The sequence below is a fragment of the Epinephelus moara genome, chromosome 10 (genome assembly GCF_006386435.1).
Source record: "Epinephelus moara isolate mb chromosome 10, YSFRI_EMoa_1.0, whole genome shotgun sequence".
NCBI classification, from domain to species: Eukaryota; Metazoa; Chordata; class Actinopteri; order Perciformes; family Serranidae; genus Epinephelus; species Epinephelus moara.
In genome coordinates, this window is record NC_065515.1 from 17,483,152 (window position 1) to 17,503,954 (window position 20,803).

A 20,803-nucleotide genomic window follows, 5' to 3' on the forward strand; every position below is an offset into this window, starting at 1 on the left:
CAGTGTGTCATCTGTCCAAATGCTCTGAAAAAATAAAAGGACAAAAAAACAACAACAACTCTGCAGGCAACAGTGCCATCACAACACAATTTAAATTCCAGATTGGTTTAAAAAATTGGGTTCAGGGGTTGGGAGATGTCTCAGTGCAGAAAAGCTGTATGAAAAGCCAGGTTTTACAGTAACTAGGTAATTACAGCGCATGTAAAAACACTGTCCAATTTCCTGCCTTACACTGATATTTTCCAATTACCATGTTGTGGGTTCATACCAACATAACGATGTGATTGTATTATGAAGACGATTCTCCATTCAGAGGTGGCTATACAGCAGCTGTGTTTTGATGTCTGACACAAAAGCTTTAAAAAGAAGTTGGCTGTAGCTGCACATTTGGGCAAAATCTGTTACTAATGCAGCAATGCAACCATATGGCAGTGTTCAAATACCACTGGCACACACTGCTACGAATCAAAGAGTAGCCACTGAGCCTTCCATGACTCAAAATACACAGAACACGATTGGATGTGGTCTCTGTAACATGTCAGCTATCCCTGTGCTCTTCACATGAACATTAACCCAAGTACAAACTCTTATAGTTCTTAAAAGGCTGCAACGTTTCTGAAACATCTGATTGGATCAACACACACTTGAATCTCTTCAGTGTATCTATGTCAAGATGCTGTGAATAAATGATGTGCTGCAAAGGGGCAGAAATGTGTGTTATCTTCCTAAAAAGACACAGAGATGTGTCAGTATAGGGACAGTGGTGTTATCTGTATCATGCCCAAAAGGGCCAAACTTCACTTAATGTTAGCATACCAGGGACTCTTGTGTAATGGGAGTGTGACTCTTGAAGCCTGAACTGTCTTGTCTGTTTGCTCTTACAGCTGGTGAGTGAGCAACAAGAGAGCCGCCCGCTTTTAAGTCCCTCCATCGACGATTTTCTCTGCGAGACCAAGTGTGATGGGGTGTCCCGCCCAGTGACTTCCAACACAGCAGGTAGTGCACAGTACATTATTACTCTTCAACAATCGTCAACAAACATAGGTAGATGACTACCCAGTTTTACAAGTTTTTTTTATTTTGCTTTTTTCACGTCCTTTAACCACTGAGACCGGGCTTCGTGTCAAAAGAATAATATGGAACAGAAATGTACAATTACTCTGCAGTACATAGAGGAAAAGCTCTTAGATACCATGCTGTGGTGGTTAACACGTGAGGGTCTTGAATGGCACGTTGAATGCTGCCTCTTGTTAACAACATGTTTTTATCAACTATGGCAACAATGCTAGGGAGGTTGCTTTCTGTTCAGCTGCGTCATGTCTCTATTAAACACAACATCATACCAATTATCACTGTGACTGGCAACACAAAGAGTTTATTATGTTTTTAACATACAGAGAAAACAGGACAACTGACTGAGTTTATATAACACACTAATGCATGGTGGAGCTGGACAATTAATCGTATTGAAAGAATGCACTTTAGATAACACAAACAAGCAACAACAAATACAACCAGGCCAGAAACAACTGGCCCTGTGAGAGTAATGTACACACATGCTGCCCTACGCTCCATGAAAGAAACAACTTGTAAAATGCCACGTGCGAGCTTTGATGCTCGCAGTTCTACCGTGTGAAAATGGCCAAGGCCGAGTTTAAGTGCAATCATTACATATCGCATTGTTTGCTGCAGTGAGTGTGTGTTCGATGGAGAGACAGAGAGTTACTGTGGATGTGCTGAGAGCAGAAAGTCTCCTGTGTGCTTCCTGACCAGTCTGGAAGCTGAGGCAGGAACAGTTAACATGTTTACAGTGAGTTATAAGTTAAGTTATAATGATTATTATACATGTTGACCAGGCTTGAAGTTACAAGTTATAATATTGTACTGGGATTGGAGGTTTCTACTCTTCAATAGCCAAATAAAAATGTGTTATTCATATCAGTGCATGCTTCAAGTCATCTCATGACATCATAAAATGCAGGCCTGGCCTATATGTAAGAGTAGTGTACATGTTCACTTACCATGTGTTGTGCTGTCGATACTAATATTAGTGTAGAAAACACAATTAGATTATTTGACCATATTCAGCCCTAATGCATGGTATCCTGCACAATAATGCACTGTATATGTGACGTACATAACTTAACAAGATGTATCCTGCTATTTATGTGTTCTATTTACAAAATGGATCATCAGTGGAAAGTGTACCGCCTCTAATGGAGGCTCATTTTGTTTCCTGTTTGCAGCTTATGAATTACTGCGGGTCTCCAAGCTCTTCCTCTAATACACTAATAGAACATTCAAAGAAGTCAATTTTGGAGTCAATTTGTAATATCTGTTTTCAACCACTTAGGGCTTTGAGTAACATTTTTAATTTCCTTGATAATGGTTAGGTTTCCATCCAGGCGTATCACCAACTGTAAACCAAATTTTCAGGAAATCTACAAAACAAAATGCTAATAAATAAGTGCCTCCATGCATTGCTTTTATGTAAATATTAGGAGTTGGGTGCATCAAGATAAACAGTTAAAAAAATTGCCAGTTTAACCTCAATTGGCGACCCAATGGCCAGAATAAATGTTGGCATTGTACAGTATGTTTCTGCAAACAATTGTTATGTTATATTTGTATGTTATGATGTAACAAATATGTTAAAACTTTAAGTTTCTTTACGTTTTAACAATGAATGATTAAAATTAATGAATGATTAAAGTGTGGTTAGGTTTGAGCACAAAATCCATTTGATTATTGTTAGAAAAATCATGTTTGGCTTCAAACAACCACTTTTTTGACACAATCTTGGCAGGAAACACAGCCTGCAGCTTGGTAGGTGTCTCGCCTCAGTGTGAAGCCATCCACCATCCTCTCCACTTCCTGATTACAAAGTCAGCTCACTCACAACGTAACTTTAGAAACGCTGATATGATCCGTATGAAATGTGCAAAGGCCCTGGCTGCAAATGGTATAAAACAATGTAGAAGGCGTGTAAATCTTATCTTTGTGTTTGTTCCATGTCTCATGTATGTCATGACTTATTTGAGTTTCTATTGCATTTTCTTTTAATTGATACACCAACTTTTCCACCTCAGCCAACCATAAAAACATTTTTGTAAAATGTGAGACTTGAGTTTGGGGTCACTACAGTCCAGTGTGGTGCAAGTGGGCAAAGGCCATGCATTATATACTCTAAATCATAATTCTACACAGAAATCCATCAATGACAATAATCGCCTATGGAGTGAAACTCAACACCCACTACTGTTTAAAGCATTAACCCAAACAACTTGTAGCCTAATGTATCTGAACACACGAGTGCATCTTGACGTCAGTGATGTCTCCTTTAGTACATATGTGTATTGTGCAGTAAATATTTATCATAACCTTTTCAACCTCCCAGTAAATAAATTAAAAATCAACTAGGTCAAAGTATGTGTTGAGAGATGAAATGTTCTGATCGTAACAGATGCCATGTGCCATCTTGGTTTCCACATGGATGGGACCCTGATCACTGAGCTGCACCATCTTTTGAGTGACGATGATTTGCAGAACCAGATTGCACAGCTGACATGTGTCATCTCCAAACTGGCCACTGACTGTGCTGATTCAGGCAGACAAAGTACGGGCGAATGTTGTGGGGAAACTCTCAACCTTCTGCCTCCCCAGTGCCTCCTGCTGCTCCCGCTGACAGTGACGTGAATAACTGGTCATGAATCTCAAAATTCCCCAAATGGTCAGATCCTGTTTAATATGTAGTCTATGTGCATTGATGTCGAGATATGTGCCATTTAAAAGCAAATCCTTGTACACATGAAATCATCAGTGCCAAGTAGTTATGTGTCGTGTTCCAACACAGTAAGCAGTTTTCTTGTTTTCCGCATGTTCACTTGGGTTTCCTCCAGCTGCTCTGATTTCCTCCCACAGTCTTAAGACATGCAGGTGAAGAGAATTTAAGGTGTGACTGTCTGTCAGTCTGTTTTCACACTGTGATGGACTGCCACTGAATAACACTAAACAGGAATTAGCAAGCAAAGGAAATCAATAATGAATGATAATTACCAGCTCAAATATGCTAATCCACATGAGACCCACACCATGTTGTGCTCTCTCTTGCACACAGTTTTACTTTCGCCTGACTTTAAGGTTGATGACTATTTTTGCCTATTGATGGAACTTTAAAAACTCCACCATGAATTATAAATTGGTTTCATGGCTATCTGGGGTTTAGAAACACACTAGTCAAATAAGTGTCTGTTTGAATTTTCAATTTCAGTAAGAAAATGAGCTGCCCCTGTTGAGAAATTACAGTGCAGTGTCCTTTCCACTTGGTTCGGATATCCATCACTACTCATTTGCAGACGTAGGCTGAAACTCATTATTCAAGAAGAGCCTCTCATCAACACCCCCTCATTGTATAAAATCCCCTCTCCTCTGTACTCGCACTCAAAAATCTTTTGTTTCTTTTGTCAGCAATTGGCTCTAACATGCTGGTTCAATAGTCACAGGAATACTCTAAAGACACAATGGTTCTCACCTTTGAATTCACTTCAACACAATTGACTGCTTGAGATTTCAGTGATCAATTATCATTGGGGATGCACTGATTGTGAAATTCTGGGCTGATGCCAATACCACTGGTTACAATATTTTGGCGGATATCCAGTCTTCTTCTTCTTGTTTATTTTGTTTTTCTTGTTATTTATTCCCCCTTTTGTGCCAGGGGAACAAATACATCTTTATTATAAAAAAATAAAATATAACTGAACTGTGCTAAAGTCATTCAGTCCTTCATTACACTGCCTTCGAATATGCACAAATTCAATCATAAACATTTAATGAAACAACCTTTGAAATAACCTTCATTCACATTAAACGTTTAAAAATAAACTGCTTCAAAAGCCATCTTACAATATATCATAATTCCCTCTCTAATATCTATTCTATTTTGCCATGAAAACAGTTTGAAGATACCATGAGGACTTTATAATTTACCTTCACTCAATACTCATTTTCACAAAAAAACAACAACATCTGAACACATCATGATGTAACTCAGCAGTTAGTTTTCACCATCGGCTGCGAACAGCTAACAGGTAACATTAACTAGCTCTCCTCCTGCCAGTGTCAACATGGATTTGCTGTTCTCAGTGTAGCATTATCAGGGAAACTGTCTGTTCACTGCGTCCTTTCGTAACGACAGTGTCCCAGGAAGATCACTGTTCATCCAAAGCATGTTTTCTAATGTCCATGGGATGGTGGGGTACCGTTAGTCTGGAGCCCTGCTTTTTAGCCTTCGCAAGATGAATGTGACGCAACAGAGAAACATCAACCACTGCCATCAGTGAATGTCAACCTATTTGCCGATAGGCCAAATTGCCGCATCCCTATGTAAGGTCAATCACTTCTCTACTGAAATGTAGTTTGCTAAATGTAAATCTAAATATTTTCCAAGTAGGTAACATCAAATTGATCTTTAGCAACACCCTTCTCCTGAACAGCAATTGTCCAGTCATAGATGTGGTTAACATGTGGCTAGGATTAGGTACAAAAAAACCTCAGTTATGGTTACGAAAAGATCCTGCTTTGGCTTAAAATACACAGTTCTAGGGGCTGGAAAAGCAGTGACAACTCTCATAAAAACAGCAACTTTTGGTGCCACTATCCTCGCTGAAAAAAACAGCAACAGCCCACTAAAAAACACAAACGTTTGGGGGCTAAAAAGCCACAAAAGACTTACTAAAAAACAAACAGTTTTATTGTTTGTTGGTCTCTTAACTGTGGCCCGGTGTTTCGGCTGGCATTTAGCAAAGTTTACACACGTCAGCTGAACTTGTTAAGACAGTTACTCATACTCAAGATAGATACTCATAAGTTAGTCCTCATCCTCAAACCTTTTTCTCTTGACAAACTGAAGAATGCTAATGAAGACAAAATGACAAAAGGAGTGCTACTTCGCACATGCAAGTGTCAAAACAGGTGCTCATTGGGTCCAAGGGAAGATCCAGAGATAAAAAATGGTTGGATCCAAGGGAAGAAAAAGTGAAGCTGTCTGGAAATTTGAACATCAATTGATATATAAAACCTCTGCATGGCTTGTACAGTTAGTAAGTAGTAGTAGTAAGTTATGTAGCCTTCAGGTGCCTGTTCAAGATCCTCTCAGGGTTTTTGATTTAAAATAATCAAGTGAATCCAGATGGCTTGAGCTGATCAAATCTGCAAGTTTTCATTTCAGTCGGCAACAATTATTGGCTTGAAAAATGAGAAGCCAGCTTTCATCTCTCTCTGCCAGAAGTCAAGGACCCATTGTTTCAAAAATTACTAAGACGAAGAATTTTAAACAGGAAACGTCCATTGTCTCTGAAAACTGTAGCGAATAGTCAGTTAAAGTCTCTTGTTCACTCAGTATCACTTCTGATCCAAGAGGTTTGACTCTCAAAGGTTGTATTAGTATGTATGTCATTCCCCTCCCACCACCCCATAATTTCTGTCAGTCTTCATTATGTTGTGAGGCAGAAAAGCTAAAGACTCCCATAACATGCTCATTAATTATATTTATTTGCTCACCATCAATCCATTGGCCACCACAGAGCAACACTTTTCCATTACATTTATATACAGTATACAAGCATCTGGTTAAAATACCCAGTTGATGAGGAAAACTTGTACAATTATCTTCCCGGTCTCATCATTTCAAGAAGACCCAAGGGTGCCAAAACATTTCTGACATCATTGCCTTTTTGTGAACAGCTTGTGTTTCTTTTTGATGCTAAAAACTCTTCAGGCAACCTTCCCCACGAGTGTATCTCCCTTGATTTGTAATTGTACTTGTCATCTAAAGAGCACAAGGCATGGAAGACAAGCATACTCTCTAATTACGCAGAGATTTCAGTCAACAAATGCTCTCAGTTGGTTGTCATGAAACAGCAGCACGCCAATTATGCAGTCATGTGTCTGTAGTTTTATAGCTCACATTGCACAAAAGACACAGTCAGGGTCCTGGGAAATGAGTGAGAAAACTTTGTAGGCTCCTCAAATAACCAATGCATAAAAAGACTGTTTTACTGGGGTTGTGAACTTCTTATCTTAACATCGGTTTATAAAAATTAGGATACAAAGATTTGAAACTTCCAACTTAATGCATGTTAATAACTCCAAATGTGCGGCATGTACAATTTGTGCATTACACTGACAATGTAATGTGTGTAATGGATTTAGGAAATACAATAATGTTCACCTCAGGGGGAAGAAATTAATGACAACCAGTAGCAAAATTGCATCCCACAAAAAAAAATCACAATTTCCCATTACAATTATGTTAAGAGGAAAAATATCACCCAAAATTAGGCACTTTTTCCACCCTGATTGCTTTTGTTTATTTATGAATTTACTTATTTTAACTGCAAGATATTCTTATAAGCCGACTGCTGTCTTCATGCAACACTGTACATATTATTTTTCCCAGAAAATATCCAACGACGACATCAAATCAAACCACTAACAGAAAATATTCAATAAACAAGATGTAATAGAAAAGAGGCAGTAAATGGAGAGGAGGAAAATCAGTCGTGGGATAAGAAGCTGATTCACAATGACAAATCCAGTCCCTCTGAAGAAGAAAACAAGAAAGCTTACATTCTGCTACAACCTGATGTTTTGCATTTATCACAATAATGACTCATGTCAACCATCCTCTACTTTAAATGTAACCTAGTTATCAGCTAATAAATTCAACACTGTCACAGTGTCTGCAGTCTCAAGCTGGACGACAGCACAGACAAAAGTTGAGCCCCTTAACAGACGGCTCTGTCCTTCTTTGCCGCTCTAACAACCTGCGATTGAATTACTTAATTGACCATACTTCAGCTGCTCTGGTGGCAGCCTTATCCTTATCAGACTGCACAGCAGCCTGTAGTATATTCATTTTTTTCTGAAAAGAGCAGCAGCAAATTTTTTAGATGTCCACCCGGGGTCAATACCGTGACAGCTTAAGTACCCTTGACAGCTCAACTCGCCGTGTCAGAAAATGTGTAGATCAAAATCGAAGCGTCACGCAGCAGAATAAGTGAAACCTGTCGTTCTATCGTATCACAAAGAGAAAGGAAAGCTACCAAAACACAGTATGATGTGGTGAACAACCTTGAACAGCCACAAGCAGAGAAAAACTATTTGATATTTAAGAATAAAAATCACCCAGATGACCATCATTCACAAACTGAACTGATATTAAATCTCACTGAATTTCAAAAGAGAAATTCTTTAAGGCAGCAAAAGACCCTACACCCCACACCCTCATTGTAATGTAATACAGCTAATCTAATCAGTAATAAAATGTTAAAAAATAGCATGTTTAAAAGGTCAAACTGCACAATGAAGTGTACAACTCCGGCTTCAGAATGCAATCAGTAGTGAAACTTATCGAACTACGCTGTCTTCAGATTTATAAAGTCCCAGATGAAGTGAAGCGTTTTTAAGAAACAAGAAAAAACTGAAATCAATATGTGAACATTAATATGTGAAATGTAACATCCTATCACTGCTGCAATTTAAAGTATATTTGATGGTTAAAGTCCCTCATTCATGTAGAAGAATGGTCTCTCTCAGATTCCCCCAAAATCCTGGTTAGAGATCACACAAACAAACTGAACTTCTTTCACGTCCCTCACAGTTCTGTCTTCAACACTGGACCTGCTGGATCTCAGTGAACCTGGCGAGAGGAGGAGCAGCAAGGACAAAAGGAGCCCCCTGTCATCCCGGGGCAACAGCCAGAAGAACAACTCTCACAGGAAGAAGACGGATGAGACGGAGCTGATCCAGGTGGAAGTTGAACAGACAGGACCGAGCATGAGGACCCCGGAGAGAGCGTCATTAGACTCAGGTAGAGGTGGATTGTTAACTAACTTTGGATTTTTCACAATCATTTACAAGAGCCACAGTATAGACATTACTAATATACAACATATGGGTAAAAGATAGTTCATCTTTGGGACAATGATGCAGACTAATCAACAGTTATTTAATCCTGCTACAGTGAAATAGTTTGTTTGGTACTGACTTAAATGTGCCTGAAAAATGTCAAATACTTAAAGCTGGCATTGGAAATTTGATCTGATTGTTTTTTGCCCATGTTTTGTTGAAAAAAATGTTTCTATTTCTCAGTCAGTCAAGTTTTTTTTAAAGTTTGTTTCACTAACAGTCCCAAGACTCAGATATCGTATCAGCACTATACTGCAGAATTTTTTAAACAATACCTACATGTACTGCAATGATTCAGTATTGATAATGAAGCATACATGGTGTTTCCAGCCATACAGCATGCAGCAGTACATTGGTAAAGTACACTGAGGTATTTATACTGAACAAACAACACATTCTTACACCCAGCTCATCAAATACCAACGCTTGGTCATTGGTGCTACACATAAAACTATGACACTCTAGGTCAGTGGGTCCCAGCTGGTGGGTCGCAGTCCAAAAGTGGGTAACGGGAGCATTCTAAATGAACGCAGGTGACTTTCGAACATGTCAAGTTTGTAAAAAACATAGATTTTTTTAAGTACAGTGAATTTCCAGCACAGGGCTTTTGATTTAAAGTGCTGTTTCCTGCTGTAGAGTGAGTGACTAATGGACAGGTACTTGACAGAGACAGCAAACTAGCTTAATGACATGGCCAAACAAGTACGATGCTGAATGTGCTAAACTGCGTGGACCTTAACTAATGACTTAGGAGAAAGCCGGACCCCGTGGCTGGACTAGTGGGGAACCACTGATCTAGGTACTCTCCTGCATCAGGTTTGGATTCTTTAGGATGGCGTGCCAATTCATGCTTGTTACATGCATTGTGTCTTTTCAAAATAAACTTCCATTTTTACAGGAAATGTACAGTTTCCATTCATTATATGAGTATACTCTCTTTCAAAATAAACTTTAAACATACTTGAAAAAACTTTTTTTCAGGTTTACATCCATAGGTTTAGGCAACAAATGTATGTGATTAAGTTTAAAAAAAAAAAGCATCACGGTTTGGTTAATAGGGTTGGGTGGTTCTTGGTAATACCAATTCAGTTCGGTACTCCGTCTTGGACCGTTTTTTTTTTGTTTTTTTTGAGACTGACCGGACCGCATACATGTATTTTTCACATCGCGGGGATTTTTCACGGACATTTTTACACAGAGTCCGCTNTCAAAGAATGCGCCACTATGGCAACACTTTGGCTTTGAACCAGACGAAGGAGGCAACCCTTGTTTGCACTGATTGAGTAAGCTGCAAAATTTATTTGTAAGGAATAAAAAAAAATTTTGTTATTGTCACTCTGTTGTCCTAAGGTCGTTTTTTATTTTAAATGAGTCAATTGCGCCCCCAAGTCGCAAAAATCCGGTATTACCGACTTGATGTGGGGTTTTTTAATACAAAAAACGTTTTGTTTTTTTTCTTCTCATACCGACCCAACCCTATTAGTTAAAAATAAGTGTTTGGAACTCATGTAACATCACGTCACATGAAATTCCTCACTAGCATAGTATGCTACACATACTAGCACACCATGCTGTTAATAAAAATGGTTCGATTGACTTTTGGTTTAACATGGGACACAAACAGTGACCTCTCAGATGAAAGTTTCAAGTTTGTTTGACCAGTCCATGTCCCCTTCTGGCCGCACTATGCGAACTTTCACACTCTTTATACTGTGGCAGTTGCCCGCAGCATCACAAAATGTTGCCAGCCGCCGCTAAAGGGTGCCTCCATGAGAGTCTGACGCTGAGGGCCACTGACCAAGCTTCAGTATTTGATAAGTTTGGAGTGAGACCGGGTTGGAACAGAATAATTTGAAAAGTTTTCCTTTGTCTGTCTCACTCTCAGCGTGTATTTCTATTCGGCAATGTCACCGACATCTATAAAAATGAAATCTTATTTCACACAGTCCCCTGCCCTGCTTTATCTTGCTGGCAACCATCTCATCCAGTTTCTCAAAGGTCATAAATCTTCTACCATCCCTCTAAATACCCCAACAACTCTGACTCCCATCATCCCCTGTGGAACTGACCCCCCACATGTTCGAGATGGGCCAAAGAGGGATCAAGCCAATTTACTGTAATGAAAGGGATCATCTTTAAAGACATTAAGAGGAAACGGCCAATTACTTTCCTATTTGCCAGTTGAAAAGGTTAAAGTCTTCAGTGAGAACTAATTATGCGGACTGAGTCAAACTACAGTGTGGTGAATAATTCATGGAAGGGAGATTGATTATGGTGTCATTTACAAGAAAAAACTTTATATCCTGTTAAAATTTGTGGGCAGATGTTTTTTGTTTAGACACCCTCTGCACTAATTGCCTGCTTTTAGCTCACTGTCTCTTCAGAAAGATTCCATTAGTTGTTGTACTCCAGTGTTAAAAGCGTTGCTTATCAACTAATGGAAAACATAACTAGTTGCTTTTTTAAATTAGTGTTATTGGTTGTTTTTTTCATTCACAACACATTTTTCCAGACTGCCCTGAGGCTAAACGTTATTTCACAGGAGAATTTTAGATGTAGTAATTCATTTGAAAAAAGGTGACAATGTTTCTGATGTGCAACAAATTAACTTAATTTGCCTCTTTCATGAATTCATTCTGTTTCATTATTATTTTATTCTTAATTATTATTGCTGTCACCAGTTACTATTGGTTCCCCGTTGGATAAATGGGAAGACCTGAACCCCAACCCTGAGAGGAATGGGAACAGGAAATGGAAGTTGGAGAGACGACGTTCTTCTAAAAACTCGTCCAATGAGTTTCTTTGGTGAGTACTGTCCAGAGCAGGCATCAATAACAGAGCAACATTTTCTATCAGAGGGACATGGGAGAACTTTGCCTTCAGGGTTTTTCTGTCAGAAAGGAATAAATTAATTTTAAACCAAACCACAATTTCTTTTCTTAACCTTAAGCAAGAAATGCCTTTAAGTGCAGTCAAGGAGGGTTTTAATTGAGGTCAAGGAGGTCGGGATGGTTGATGAACATGTAGCGCATGCAGGAGACTGGAGATTGTCACAGACCTGCAATTTATCATCATCACTACCTTTTGTAAACTTAACAGTTAATCAATATATTATATAATGTTTTATTATCATTATTATTATTATTAACAGTAGTAGTAGTAGTAGTAGTACTAGTAGTAGTAACAGTATTATAGATGGGCCAAAAATAGGCCACAAATAGATGTTCTATTTTTGGAGCTGGACTGTCATTAGTCAACTGTCCCATTGATTAAAAGCAAGAAAGCCCTTAAAATATCTTTAAAAAAAATAAAAATAAATAAATATACTGTTAGTTCAATTATAGCACCATACTGTTGGAGCGCAGAGCACACTCCTGGCACAGATGGAACAACAGAACATCAGGCACATTCAAAGTGAAAATTAACCATTTATGCTGTTGGGTTCAAACTGGGTCTAACCCGGCTCTGCAGCAGCTGCTCCTCTCCATTTATCTGATTTGATCAGCTCTGAACAGATCGACAGATTAATTATCCACCCCGCGACTCGAAAGTGCTGCTGAGGAAAAAAAAAGAAGAAGAGCTCAGCCTGATGTACTTGTAGATGTATGAGAAAGAGGTTGCCTGTGATGATGAACTTTGTCGTGATGCATTTATTGTTGTGCTGCCCCCAAGTGGCCTAAAAATCAATTACTGCAAGTTTAAAGAACTGTTATCTACCTTAATTACACTCGAATTCTAACTGTAGTTAATTTGCCATAATCACGATACTTCCAACATTTACTAATGTACTTGTTAAGCGCAGATATTGCACAATTGTAAACATATTTGTATGGAACATAATCATGGCTTTTGTGGAATCATCCAAAATCAGTATTCTTATCTGAAAGAGGAGGAAGTTTGTGGAAGCCCCTGGACTTTGGGTCACAGACTGAGCCAAAGTCCCTTGAAAACTGGTTTACAGGTTCACAGAAATTCCAAATTAGCCAAGGTGGCAGTGATTTCAAAGTGGAGAAATCTTCTGTGTGTACATTTGAAGTGCTGTATGTCCCACACTATGAAAAGTATCAGAAATGTTGTATTCATATCAAATTGAGTGCAATGTGTCAGTGTCATGTAAATCACGTGTTTCTCTTCTACGTTAGGTCCATAGACTGTAAAACCCAATTAGAGCCATTGAACAAGAACTCCTTGGAAGCGAACACCAAAGTGGAGCCTGAGTCTGCCCTAGCATCTCAAGTAAGTGCTCAGTATGACAGGAGCAGGCAGTAATCATCATTATTGTATGCGCCGTCTGCACTTGAAATCAACATCCTTTTGAAGTGAGAAAGCTTCACACATCTCACACATATTGTTGTGACTGATGGTTAAAACTTCATAATAATTTCATGAAATGATGAATGTAACTGGTTTATTCTGCAACTGCATGATAATGCATGATAATGTAGCCTTAATATTTTAGTATGTTTCTAATGAGACACCCTGTTGTGTAACTGTTTACCCATCATCCTGTCCTAACACCTACAATTCTTCCATTTCAGCTCAACAGGCAGTATATTAGTGGAAGACATGTAAGCCTCCCTATATGCATCCTTTCATATGATATTGAAAGACTTATACATTTGCACCGGGAAAGAAAGCATCACACCATCTCATAAAATTTGACTTCAAAGACGAAAAAGAAGAGATTGTATTGAAGCCAAAAGGCAGCTTTGAGGAAATCCAGATATACTGTTGGCCTTGAGATTGTTCCTTTGTGGTGCTACGAGGTCCAAATGTCAAGCGCTTTCCTCCTCAGTTGATGTCTCTGTGTAGGTCTGCATAACAGGTCTTGTTTCCAGACGCCATTATTAGATTAATAGCCTATGAATTATTCAGCAGCCTTACTCTGAGCCCATTAGTGTTGAGCTCACCAGGCTAGCCAAACATACATCACCTTTTCAGCATTCTAATAAATAATAGATTTGGGATTAAAGATAACCGTCCAAGATGGAGGGAAGTTATTGGCAAACAAACAGTCCAAATTTGTTTCACTCAGGAGTTACATAAAAGCTGACAGAGATACTGTAAAGAGTGGTTTTAGTTTCCTGCTTGGCAGGTATCATATGCACACACAAACAGAAAATGCATGCAAAGAAGGAATGTGTGTTGCATGAGATTTACATACAATGAACTGACGCAAGAAAATACCCCAAAATTTGAGCGTTAAGGAAAAATCCACCCTCAGATGATCATGCAGTGTTAGATATCATCAGTTTAAAGTGACCAGTATATTCCATGAGTGACTGAGGGTTGTATATTACTATTTGACCTCAGGATCAATATGTGACATGACAAAATAATCTCAACTCAAGGTCCACTATAAAGCTTTTTCTGAGCTTTCAACAGCGTCTCACAGTCTTCATCTGCAAATGGAACTGGTGGAAACTGAACTGTATATTACAGATTTTCTGTGTAACCAATTGGGCGAACCCCCTCCCTTGAAGAACTATTGTTGTAAATAGACAAGGCAGGTCTATCTAGCTTTGGATTTTCTCTACATGAACAAAGCAACGTGCATGGAGCTGTAGTAATTGGAATTTACGAGGAATAGGGATATTTCCAATGATTAAATTCCCTGATGTGATGAATGAAATGAAAGTTTAAACTTAGGCTAGTAGATTAGTTTATACGTTTTATAAAACTAAGAAAACTGTCAAAATTCAGCACTTTTTTTTGTCCGAAAAAATACAGCATATATAAGAGCCAAATGAGGTTCTTTTTTTTTTTTTCTTTAATTTTTCAATAATCAAATCCTATTTAAAATGCAGCTGATTTATGTGGCAGTTTGCACCTTGCATTATGAACATTGTATCTTACAAAACGTGACAACAACCTACTTAATCAATGTTTTAAAATGAGTCAATAAGAAGACAGCCGGATACAGCATTTTCAAAAAATTCATGTAGCTAATGATAGCTAAATTAACCAGATAGCTAAAGATAATCAAATGTACCAGCAATAGTTTTAAGGTCAGTCAGCAAAATCAGAAGCTGCCGGCAAAGCTCCTCTTTTCTGTTGCAGTTTGAAATAAAATTTCAAAATATTTTAGTGGTAAAACTTTCACCATTACCATTGTAAACTGCAAATGTACCGTGAAATAATGTTAAATTGGACAGGCGTAGCAACAGTAACTAAGGGGGGCAGGGCTTAAGAATCCATCTATTTCTCTCAATCTGCCTCATCACTTCAGTACTCCATTTCCCATGATGCCATTCCACAAACCCAAAAGAACAGATGTGAACTTGGTGCTGTAAATCACAAATAAGGACATACAGTATCACAAATTACTAACACCTCTGATTCCAAACACAATGTCAGGCTGCATTGCATTCTGGTCTACTGAGTCTTGTGATGGCAAACAAATTGGTGTTGCTGCCTCTTCTACATTTACTCTCATGAAAATGAGAAAAATCAAAAAATTGAGTCTGGAAAGAAGCTCTCACTGGCACCAGAGCCTGACATCAACTGCTGATATTCTACCGAAATTGTTTCTGGTATTAAACAACAGCTGGACTGGAAATCTCTTTATCAGGGGGACAGATTTCAGGGATAATTGAAATAAATAAACGCAACCAGAAACGGTGGATTTTTCCTTTCACAGCCCGACCAGAAAATACCACAGTTTCTTCATGCAGCACAGCAAATATCATTGTAAATGTGGTGGTATTTTATTTTTACATTGCATGCACTGTTGTTCTTGTAACTAAAAAAAAAAAAACATGATTATCTACAACAATGGATGAGGCAATTTCTTCTGAACTCATTAATACTGAGATTAAGTAACCTCAATTAATCTTACATAATGGCAGACTGTAAAGATGGGCATTGTTACAGGTACGGGCTGTCCCGTTCTGGGGGAAGCCACTGACATGGAGCAATTAATTATTTGGGCTCTGAAATGGATTTGCCAGTCCTGGAAAATATACAGTCACTGCTATTTACAGAAAATCCAGCGCCATGTCACATCTGAGCATGAAATGGTATCTCAAAATCATTTCCCCCTCGCAGTTAAATGTGTAGGTGTAATGTGTATTCATGTAAACCACACCACACTCTCATAATACAAAACCACATGCGTGTAATTGGTCGATTTTCATTTTCACAGCAGAGCAAGGCTTTATATGCAAGTTTGTAACTGAGAGGCTGTCAGCATATTTCAAATATTGCATGTGCAGGTGCACGGGAAAGAGAGGGTGGGGGAGTGAAACTGCGAGAGGCTGGATGAGTAGCATGGCATTCAGATGAGGGGTGGGGCGAGATGCTGACAGTAGTGATTCTGCTGGCCTTCCTAAGCATGTCAGAGGCTTTGTCGAGGCAGGGATATTTACTCGTCCCTGAGAAAGCAGAGACGGCTGACCCTGCACACTCTCCCTGCCTGTCTCTCCCTCTGGCTGATTGTGTGTGTGTGATGTGGTGTGCTATGCAGATGCGTGTGCGTGCGCGTCTGCTTGTGTTGTGTGAATGTGAGCGTGTGTATGTTTAATGGATTTTGTTTTTGCATCTATAAATATATGTATATAGTGTGAAACCTGTGTGTGTATGTGTGTGACAGGCTCGCTTAAACAAGGAGCAGCGGTGGGGCAGCGCCCTCCTGTCCAGACATCAGTCCCTGGAGGAGGAGTTTGAGCGAGCCAAGGCTGCTGTTGAGGTAGGCACAGTGCTGCTTAGTGCACCTCACATCTGTCACCTGTCAACAGAGAGCCATCTCTGCCGCTGACTTTTTATAAGGCTGAAAGGTGGAGTCAGCGATTTTTGAGAAAGATTGTTATTTGAACAGCCAAACAAATATGTCATGCAGATTTATCGTCTCACTCCCACTGTCTTTGCCTCTACACATCCACAGCCTTTCCCCTGTCCCGTGCAAGAGCAGTGTTGTGTGACTCGGCCCGAGACAGTTTGTTTGTCTGTTTCCCATTTACAGAGCCAGGGCAGTGTATGAACACCACATTTCTTTTTTCAGCACACACAGAATGGGCAACTCGTGGACCGTGAGAATATTTTTGCCGAAATTGACTAAAAATGTATTAGATTAGAATCGCTGACGTTTAACAGGAACGTTGTTTAATTCAATATTGACCAGCAAAACTTTTTTTGGAAGCATTCAGATCTACTCAGAACTAGTCAGTGGTTAAAAATACTGCTTAAAAAGATGACTGGGGTCCAATCAGCATCATGCTAAATCCCAGGTGGCTCAAAAAGTGGTCTTTTATAGATTACCCTGACTTCAGCCCTATTTGCCAATTTGTCAGCCTAACCCCCGAGGCCCTCAACTATGAAGCTTTCCTCCATCTAGTGTCTGAAAACTCTCAAGAAAAAGCATGTTTATTGGACTTGAATGTTGCTTCTCCTCCTCCCTGAAATGGGCTCATTACTGGAGCAGTACTGCAGCAGACAGGGTTGGAAACAAATACACTCACTACAGCTGAAGCTGCTGAAAACTGATGCTGTGGTGGGAGTTATTTTCCTTCATCTGCCACATGGGGCAGCAAGGAGCTCATTCTGTCTGTACTTAAAAATAAACTTGTTTAAGCTACACAAAGTTGACATTTACACTTTATGAGAGGACGTTTCAAATAGTTCGTTTCAGTTGTACAATGAAAAAGCTTCAAGAATGAGGATTTAGTGGTTGGTTTGGGAAATGTACATCCGCTAAAAACCTCCTCTCGTGAAATCCAAGAGCCAATTGCACAAAACACCTTAAGTTTTCTCCTTAAGTGCGACACTTAAGACTTCATTTTTCCTAAGCTTAGGGACTTGGTTTCCCTAAGTAGAAATTTTAAGGCATTTACTGCACTGAAAGATTTTACTTTGGTAAAATACTACAGTTTCCATAATAACCATTTGTTTGCTTGCGTTCAAGCTTATAATACCTAAAGTCATCTGTGCAATGGTTTCACTAACTTTAAGTGATTCCTTAAGTGTAAGACCAAGATAAGGAGAAAATCTAAAACACTTAAGTGAACATTTAAAGGAAACATGAAGAAAAAGACATGTTTTGTGCAACTAGTTTTATTTTAAGAAAGCCTTAACATGGACTTTAAGGAAAATCTTAACTTGAGGTATTATGTGCAACCAGCCCCCTTGTTAACATGTCCATGTAGCGTTTTTTTATATGCTACAATACATATAATGAGCTAAATAATGAGTCAGTACCATGGCTTTCTCCTACCTTTCTCCGACTTCCAGGGTTTTATTCGTGCCATATCTAAAGAACCAATCCCATCAACTTGTGGGGTAAAAAAAAAAGCTACATGTAGCTACATATCAATACTTTGCAAGCTAAGTTTCATTTTCACTTCAACTTTTCAGGTCAATGGAGTACTATGATTATCTAATATTATGCACTGATCCATCCATTCCTTTTCTATTACAGCTTATCCTCTTAAAGGCGGTAGGGTGTGTTTGTGTGTGTGTGGCGAGTAGGTGGGGGGATGTAGGGTACACTCTGGACAGGTTGCCAGGCTGTACATACAGCTCATGCTATCTGTAACCCTTTACAAGCAGAAGTTTGTGTGTTTGATGAGTAGAGTTGGAGCTGAACAGGTAAACTCAAGCTGCAGGCGAGGGGTGGTAACTAATTTGCATATTCATAGAGCCACACATACTAAATCAGGCAGACTCAAGCCATTTTAAGGCATGAGGGGATTTTTTTATGGAAAAAAACTTCTAAATATGTAATTTTAATGAGCAAAGATGAGTTTTAGGGGTTTAATCAATGCCTGGAGAGAAACCAGTAAAAAACAGCATACAGGCCCTCCCCTTAATTCTTTAATGAGAAGCATCCAGGAATGTCTCCACTGCAGTGAATGAGACAGTCCCAAATGGAGTTAACTGGATCTTTGACCACCCAAGACTGATATATTGAGAATTCCCCTCTGTTGATCATAAAACTTTCAGTGTTTAGTCATATATTTCTCATAATTTTATTATGTAAAGACCATATTTTCCTCAGTAGAAACTCCAACCCTGCCTTTAGTCCCCAATTTTATGAAAAAAATGGACTGGATATAGAAATATTTTAAGAGCTGCAATAAATTGAGAATTCTGTGAAGTTTAAGCCAAGAAAACATTTTTCAATATCCCATTTCCAACATCATTGTCCGTGTAGCCCCATAATCATTCCTGCAATTTGAATACATCTACCTGAAGTCCTGTGGAGCTGACTTCCATTTGCCCCTTTCAGCCCCTTCATCTCCTTGTCAAATGATCACTATTGTGCCTCCTGCTATGTATTTGCCCCTGCGGTGCTAGCTGACAGTTTAATAGTCCATGCTAAATTCCCACACTCAAGTTCATGGGGTGTTTGACCTAGAGAAATACTCACGACTCCGAGCTGGCTAACAATAGAAAGGTAAATAGGTCAGTCATTTTACGGCCAGACATATCAGATACCACGGGGATGGCAAAGTTACAGTAATTAGATATGGCGTAATTCTTCATAGGACTGTGTACCGACACACTACATGTGTTGAGTTGTGAAGTTGGCCTGATAGTCTTGTGCTATCAGGGGTGAGAGAGTTTGCCGTAATGACAACATGGAAAATTACTTGAAATCCTCCTGCATCTCTGAGAAAGAGCAGGCTTTTGTTTGAGGCTCAAAGCACTTTCATCACCTTTACATCTTTGGTGTCATTGTACATTAAAAGGTCTAGGGGATATATTGGCAGGAGTGAAATTTATAGTCGTCATAGCTAAGTTGTGATTAGTGTATATTCACCTGAAAATAAGAACTGTTGTGTTTTTGTTACCTCAGAATGGACCGTTAATGGAGCAGAGCTCGTCCATGGAGTTCGCCATGTTGTTTCTACAGTAGCCCAGAACAGACACTGTATGCTGGCTCTAGATAAGGCCATTTGTATTTTTGCATCTGCCACCATAATTCTCCTACAGAGAGAGAGGAAAAAGTTTCAGTTGGTTTCAATCTGCAACTTCACAACTAGATGCCACTAAGTCCTACACACTAGACCTTTAAACGCTATTTGATTGACTGATGAGATTGACAAGCTGAAACCATAATTGTCATTCGCACTTTGAGTTTCTTTTCCTTTTTTTGCAGTAGGTTTCTTTCAGCTGAAAATATTTTTGAAAGGTTACATAACAGTGGCCCAACAACAGCTACCTGAGTGACATAAAGAGCAGAGTGTCTGTTCTTTACCAGAGTTTAGATAACCAGGAAAGCTTGTTTTTTTACTTACAATAAAACCACTCTACCACTCAATGGACAACTTCTTTCACAGAAAATGGCAGTGAACCCTGCACTATTGAATTACTTCAGCTTTCCTGAGAGCTACAGTAGACTGTTGCACACTGAGCTTTGTGTAATGGTCAATAAATAATAAAACAGGGACAGGAAGACTGTGAGAAAGTGAGAGGAGCAGCTGCAGAGGAGTGGACTTCCCGCTTGGGGATCCCTTCCCAAAGTTGGCAATGATGTCACATCTTGTATGTGATGCATCCTCCAGAATAATTGTGCAGTTTGAGTACAAGCGTCAGCCAGAGGGCAGGTAAGTGATGAGATTCTGAGATGCTCCTGGACAGGCGTCTGAGCATGGAGCATCGATTGGAAACAGTATCTTGCGGCTTCGATCGAGCAGCCTGAGTGCTGGCCTCCGCTCCAGAGAAGCTCTGACGCAAGCGGTCAGCCATTTTGGCTTCAACTGCCAATGTCAAAGCCCACAATCAGATAAATTCCATTAAAGTAGCTGTGCATATGCATGCTTGTTCATACTTAAAAGGACATGGAGGTAGAGACGGCTCAGATGGCAGAGAGAACATTAAATCAGCACACCGCCTC

At 39.3% G+C, this 20,803-nt stretch overlaps 1 protein-coding gene across 1 annotated transcript in view; it reads left to right on the forward strand.

Annotated features, from left to right (window-relative positions):
* The window catches only part of LOC126396678 (PEX5-related protein-like), a 65,204-nt gene that overhangs the window by 14,592 nt on the left and 29,809 nt on the right, over positions 1-20,803 (forward strand). The window contains exons 2-7 of the mRNA XM_050054909.1: positions 885-996; positions 8,663-8,872; positions 11,652-11,775; positions 13,113-13,206; positions 13,509-13,538; positions 16,562-16,657. Of these exons, the coding sequence (XP_049910866.1) occupies positions 885-996; positions 8,663-8,872; positions 11,652-11,775; positions 13,113-13,206; positions 13,509-13,538; positions 16,562-16,657 (666 nt within the window). The remainder of the gene's footprint in view (positions 1-884; positions 997-8,662; positions 8,873-11,651; positions 11,776-13,112; positions 13,207-13,508; positions 13,539-16,561; positions 16,658-20,803) is intronic.